The sequence below is a fragment of the Ranitomeya variabilis genome, chromosome 8 (assembly GCF_051348905.1).
Source record: "Ranitomeya variabilis isolate aRanVar5 chromosome 8, aRanVar5.hap1, whole genome shotgun sequence".
Taxonomy (NCBI): domain Eukaryota; kingdom Metazoa; phylum Chordata; class Amphibia; order Anura; family Dendrobatidae; genus Ranitomeya; species Ranitomeya variabilis.
The window spans coordinates 129,088,003-129,094,833 of record NC_135239.1 but is presented as its reverse complement, the minus strand read 5'-3'; the positions used below and the strand labels follow the sequence as shown (position 1 = coordinate 129,094,833).

The window sequence follows — 6,831 nt, the reverse complement described above, 5'->3', positions numbered from 1 at the left end:
GAGGAAACTTCCCAATTCTAACTGAAACCCTATCCCAAACACACCACTAACCCTAATCCCAACCATAACCCTAACCACACCCCTAATCCTAATCCCAACCCTAATCCCAACTGTAAATGTAGCCCAAACCCTAACTTTAGCGCCAACCCTAATCCCAACCCTAACCCTATCCCCAACCCTAACCCCAACCCTAACCCTATCCCAAACCCTAACTTTAGCCCCAAGCCCAACCCTAACTTTAGCCCCAACCCTAACCCTAATGGGAAAACGGAAATAAATACATTTCTTAAAATTGTATTATTTTTCCCTAACTAAGGGGGTGATGAAGGGGGGTTTGATTTACTGTTATAGCTTTTTTTGGCGGATTTTTATGATTGGCAGCCGTCACACACTAAAAGACACTTTTTATTGCAAAAAATAGTTTTTGCATCACCACATTTTGAGAGCTATAATTTATCCATATTTTGGCCCACAGAGTCATGTGAGGTCTTCTTTTTTGCGGGACGAGTTGACATTTTTATTGGTACCATCAGGCACATGACATTTTTTGATCGCTATTTATTCCGATTTTTGGGAGGCAGAATGAACAAAAACTAGCAATTCCTGAATTTCTTTTAGGGGGGGGCGTTTATACCATTCCACGTGTGGTAAAATTGATAAAGCAGCTTTATTCTTCTGGTCAGTTCAATTACAGCGATACCTCATTTATATCTTTTTTTATGTTTTGGCGCTTTTACACAATAAAAACTATTCTATATAAAAAACAATTGTCTTTGCATCGCTTTGTTCTGAGAGCTATAACTTTTTTATTTTCCTGCTGATGATGCTGTATGGTGGCTTTTTCTTGTGGGACAAGATGACGTTTTCAGCGGTACCATAGTTATTTATGTCCGTTTTTTTATCGCGTTTTATTCCACTTTTTGTTAGCCGGTATGATAATAAAGCGTTGTTTTTTGCCTCGTTTTTTTTTTTTTTGCGGTGTTCACTGAAGGGGTTAACTAGTGGGATAGTTTTATATAGCGGGTCGTTACGGACGCGGTGATACCAAATATGTGTGCTTTTATTGTTTGTTTTTTTTATTTACATAAATGGATTTATTGGGATATATTATTGCTAGTGCCGATCGTGGGCATTGCTGTGGGTTTTTTTCCAGTTTAAATAAATACAATGGGGTAATAGTTTTGTATATAATCATATACTACCCAAAAAACAAATTTTATTAAATCTTATTAAAATGCCACCAACCTGTGGCTACACCAAAAAATAAACAAGAACACACCGTGGAAAAAACTGGGATGGGGGAAGAGACATACCCTACATGTGTCTATGCTGACCCCAGGGTCAGCCGTCGCCGAGCGGAGGGCCAATACGCTTCCCTTAGGGCAAAATGGTAAGCAAAAGGGGGTTAAATTGACTAATAATAACTAATACCTTACATATTGTGATATGTTCTTGTGCACTTTTTTTACTTTTGCATTTTGAGGTGCAATTGGACCCTTGTGGCTTTGTAAGTTGTGGCCTCTGTTCACACGGGATGCATTACAGTTAGCACTGGGCAGCCCGCCACAGGGCGTTACTAATAGGCTATGATCCAGTTGCTGTGCATACTCTATGTGAACACTGCTGCAGATTATTTATTTGCATTGGTGTGCCAAGCGGCCAATCCCTGATTGTAGGCTTGCTGTCTCATTTGGTATTACCGCACCTGTGTAGTTGCCATCTTTACTTGGGCCCACTGCACCATGAGAGTGTGTTTGATTTGAGGCCTATACAGGTAAGCACCTTTGCCTGTTTTTCTGTGGTGTTTTTTTCCAGAATAGTGGAGTTTTTTTCCTCCTTTTTTACCTCCTGTTGTGCTTTTTGCCATGACGTGGGTTGCCAGCTTACGTATTGTGACCATAATATCAACTTATACCTTACATATTTGGATATGTTCTTGTGCACATTTTTACTTTTACTTTTTAAGGTGCAGTTGGGCCCTGATGGCTTTGTAAGTTGTGGCCTCTGTTCACACGGAACGCATTACAGTTAGCACTGGGCAGCTCGCCACAGGGTGTTACTAATAGGCTATGATCCAGTTGCTGTGCATACTCTGTGTTGAGATTATTTATTTGCACTGGTGTGCCAAGCGGCCAATCCCTGATTGTAGGCTGGCTGTATCATTTGGTATTACCGCACCTGTGTAGTCGCCATCTTTACTTGGGCCCCTGCACCATGATAGTGCATTTCATTTGAGGCCTAGACAGGTAAGCACCTTTGCCTGTTTTTCTGTGGTGTTTTTACCATATGTGTTATGATCTGGTGACTTAGGAGCAGCATGAAACTTTCTCAGGAGAAGTGGAATCTGTACTGGCCGCAAACCCTGAACTTAACACCGCAACTAGAAGTAGCCGTGGGGTGTGCCTAACATACCCTAGACACCTCGACACAGCCGGAGGACTAAATACCCCTATAGATGGAAATGGGAAAACTAACTTGCCTCAGAGCAGAACACCAAAGGATAGGCAGCCCCACAAATATTGACTGTGAATAGGAGAGGAAAGACACACACAGGCAGAAAACAGATTTCAGCAAAAGAGGCCACTCTAGCTAAATAGGGAAAGATAGGACAGAATACTAAGCGGTCAGTATTAAAAACTCTTCAAAAATATCCACAGCAGAAAATACAAAAAGTTCCACAATCTAACTAAAGACATGGAATGTATATCTGCAGCTCCTGAGAATCCAACCAGACTGAGAAAATACTGACACAATCTAAGGGTACTATCACACAGTGAAATTTTCATCGCTACGACGGCACGATCTGTGACGTTTCAGCGTCGCACGAGAATCGTTCCATCGTCGTATACTGCGGTCACACTGTGCAATTCACGGCGCTGGAGCGATAATTTTGTGACGTATTTGCGATGTAGAAGTCGTATGGGACAGTCGTACTGGTCATGTCACACAAGACGATTCAGAGACAATTCAGAGCACTTAATTGAATTATCTGTGCGTGACGTTCACTAGGGGCGTGTAGTGCTGCTACAGAGTGTGCTGATAGGCCATAGGTTATGTGCACACAATTGGTTGGAAAATTTGTCACCTGACCACTATTGTTCCCGACACCACCTCACAGTTTAAAATTACTTTCTTCACTTTGTACTTGCACAGTTGGTGGACCTGGACGTCGCTTTTAGTGTTTCCCAGGCCATTCCACACTTGGCACCGCAGTTTCACAGAGCATTCTACACTTGGCACCACAGCTTCGAGGTATGAAATGACCGCTTGGGCGTAGTGGATGGAGCGATGTAAAAAAAAAAACACACGGCATGAGCGTCTCGTACTCGACGCTGAAGCAATGCGGATTGTACGCTGTTGTGGGCGGTGGGCTAGAGCGTGGCGGATGGAACAATGTATGGTCGGTATGAGCGCCTCGTGCTCGCCGCTGAAGCGATGCGGATTGTACGCTGTTGTGGGTGTTGGGCTAGAGAGTGGTAGATGGAACAATGTATGGTCGGCATGAGTGCTTTGTGCGTCAGCTGTACTGAAGTGGGTGGTTGTTTTGAGTTATGGTGGCCTAGGGTGTGGTAGATGGAACAATGTATGGTCGGCATGAGTGCTTTGTGCGTCAGCTGTACTGAAGTGGGTGGTTGTTTTGGGTTATGGTGGCCTAGGGCATGGTAGATGGAACAATGTATGGTCGGCATGAGTGCTTTGTGCGTCAGCTGTACTGAAGCGGGTGGTTGTTTTGGGTTATGGTGGCCTAGGGCATGGTAGATGGAACAATGTATGGTCGGCATGAGTGCTTTGTGCGTCAGCTGTACTGAAGCGGGTGGTTGTTTTGGGTTATGGTGGCCTAGGGCATGGTAGATGGAACAATGTATGGTCGGCATGAGTGCTTTGTGCGTCAGCTGTACTGAAGCGGGTGGTTGTTTTGAGTTATGGTGGCCTAGGGCGTGGTAGATGGAACAATGTATGGTTGGCATGAGTGCTTTGTGCGTCAGCTGTACTGAAGCAGGTGGTTGTTTTGGGTTATGGTGGCCTAGGGCATGGTAGATGGAACAATGTATGGTCGGCATGAGTGCTTTGTGCGTCAGCTGTACTGAAGCGGGTGGTTGTTTTGGGTTATGGTGGCCTAGGGCATGGTAGATGGAACAATGTATGGTCGGCATGAGTGCTTTGTGCGTCAGCTGTACTGAAGCGGGTGGTTGTTTTGGGTTATGGTGGCCTAGGGCATGGTAGATGGAACAATGTATGGTCGGCATGAGTGCTTTGTGCGTCAGCTGTACTGAAGCGGGTGGTTGTTTTGAGTTATGGTGGCCTAGGGCGTGGTAGATGGAACAATGTATGGTCGGCATGAGTGCTTTGTGCGTCAGCTGTACTGAAGCGGGTGGTTGTTTTGGGTTATGGTGGCCTAGGGCATGGTAGATGGAACAATGTATGGTCGGCATGAGTGCTTTGTGCGTCAGCTGTACTGAAGCGGGTGGTTGTTTTGGGTTATGGTGGCCTAGGGCATGGTAGATGGAACAATGTATGGTCGGCATGAGTGCTTTGTGCGTCAGCTGTACTGAAGCGGGTGGTTGTTTTGGGTTATGGTGGCCTAGGGCATGGTAGATGGAACAATGTATGGTCGGCATGAGTGCTTTGTGCGTCAGCTGTACTGAAGCGGGTGGTTGTTTTGAGTTATGGTGGCCTAGGGCGTGGTAGATGGAACAATGTATGGTCGGCATGAGTGCTTTGTGCGTCAGCTGTACTGAAGCGGGTGGTTGTTTTGGGTTATGGTGGCCTAGGGCATGGTAGATGGAACAATGTATGGTCGGCATGAGTGCTTTGTGCGTCAGCTGTACTGAAGCGGGTGGTTGTTTTGAGTTATGGTGGCCTAGGGCGTGGTAGATGGAACAATGTATGGTCGGCATGAGTGCTTTGTGCGTCAGCTGTACTGAAGCGGGTGGTTGTTTAGGGTTATGGTGGCCTAGGGCGTGGCAGATGGAACAATGTATGGTCGGCATGAGCGCTTCGTTCCGCCGCAGAAGCAAGCGAATGGGACGCTGTTGTGACTGGTTGTGACTGGTTGACTACAGCGTGGCAGATGGTACTAGGTATGGTCGCCATGAGTGCTTTGTGCGGCTGCTGTACTGAAGCGGGTGGTACACAGGTAAAAGTAGTGTTTAAAGGACTCTATCAAATGCCTAACTTTTTATTTTTTATTTTTTTCCAGATGTCAAATCGTGTTGAATTCATCCGGGATTTCATTGAAATCTACCACTCTTTTCCCTGCCTCTGGAAAATTAAATCTCCAGAGTACTGCAACAGGGAAAAGAGGAAGGAGGGTTATTCTAAGCTCATTGACTTTTACAAGCTCCATGCTCCGGAAGAGATAGCAAACGAAGCAGTGATAAAGAAGAAAATACAGGCGCTACGCACAGTGTGGAGGAAGGAGCTAAATAAGGTCCTTCACACTACAAGGTCCGGAGCTTCGACCGAAGATGTTTACGTGCCAAGGCTTTGGTACTTTGAACATATGAATTTTCTAAGGGACCAAGAGGTTCCACGGACATCCACGTGTCTACACTTGTTGGCACCTGCACCTGCGGAAGAGATTGTATCACCGGACCTCGTCGAGCAGGACTCTCAATGGCAACAAGTAAGTACCTCTTTTCACAACAGGTTCACCAATGTGTCGTATCATTAAATCTAATTTATCAGCATTTTCGGTTTTATCCTTCTGATTATCCCATCAATTTTTTAGTTATTACAAAATCATGTACGCATAAGTAACCCTGTCGCATTACAGTATTATATCGCAACCTTCATAAGTATCTAATGGCGACCTTCTTAAAATTCATAAACCATACCATCTCTACAATTGTATCGCTTCCAGCTGCAGATAAGTATTATTGGTGAGATTATTCGGCAATTACATATTCATCAGGTTCCCCTTGCAGTCAGAACAGTGTAGTTCAAAGTAATAAATAAATGGGAATGTTAAATAATATTACTAAGCTAAAAATCTATTATAACATTATTGCATGAATACGAATATATAGTTTGGATGCGGTTAGGGTGTTAAGACTTTTGGTTTTCGGGTTACTAAATTTTTTTTGTATTCTCCCCAGGAGGACAGTGCACAGGACAGTACACAGGACTGTGCACAGGACAGCTCAACGACTGAATTTGTGGAGGCTGCACCTGCCAGGACTCAAGGGAGGCTAGGTTCTCGGAAACGTAAGGCCACCGCAGACGTCTCCCATGAACTGGTGAGCCTGGCAAAACAGGCGTTAACAAACAGTGTCAGCCCTGCGTTGCAGGGTTTTGGACACTATATAGTGGACAAACTGGCCAAAATGGATGACAGACAAAGAACAATAACCGAGCGTCTAATTTTGGAAGCGGTTCACAAGGGTTCAGATGGCAATTTGGACGAGCACACTCGTTTGGTGTCTTCACGGCCAATGCAGCGGACAGAGTCCTCATATTTCAATGGTTGGGCACACACACCAAGACGGCAAAATCTCCCCGTTTCCCACTTTGGTCCGCCACCCCCTAACTCCTACACACCAATGCCTTCTCAGATGGCTTCGCCCATCAGGCACCAAAGTTATGGATCTGAAGATTTGGCATATCACGATTTGTGATTTTATAAATTTCGTTAAATAAATTTTTATGCATTCCATTTTTTTTTATTTTCTTGTTATTTATACTGTGTTTAATAAAACTTTTTCCTTGAAATTCAATCTCGACTGGTTGATTGGTGTGTCTCGATCACTGAGACAAAATGGGTCCACAGCACTGTATGAGGGCATAAATTCACGTAACCAAGAAACGTACATTTCTAAAAATAAAACATGG

General features: G+C 44.6%; 1 protein-coding gene across 1 annotated transcript; it reads left to right on the top strand.

Moving 5' to 3' along the window:
* The first annotated feature begins 3,151 nt into the window (after positions 1-3,151).
* On the top strand, positions 3,152-6,617 carry LOC143788825 (uncharacterized). Its single transcript, XM_077278731.1, has 3 exons — positions 3,152-3,252; positions 5,201-5,626; positions 6,099-6,617. The coding sequence occupies exons 2-3, from the start codon at positions 5,201-5,203 to the stop codon at positions 6,615-6,617; spliced, it is 945 nt and encodes a 314-aa protein (XP_077134846.1). The 5' UTR covers positions 3,152-3,252.
* Positions 6,618-6,831: the final 214 nt, after the last annotated feature.

What these genes read in the sequence shown, in the direction of transcription:
- LOC143788825 (XM_077278731.1), top strand. Translation starts at nt 5,201, where the DNA reads ATGTCAAATCGTGTTGAATTCATCCGGGATTTCATTGAAATCTACCAC. An exon ending in AGGACTCTCAATGGCAACAA is followed by an intron (nt 5,627 to 6,098) that starts GTAAGTACCTCT and finishes TATTCTCCCCAG; the next exon opens with GAGGACAGTGCACAGGACAG.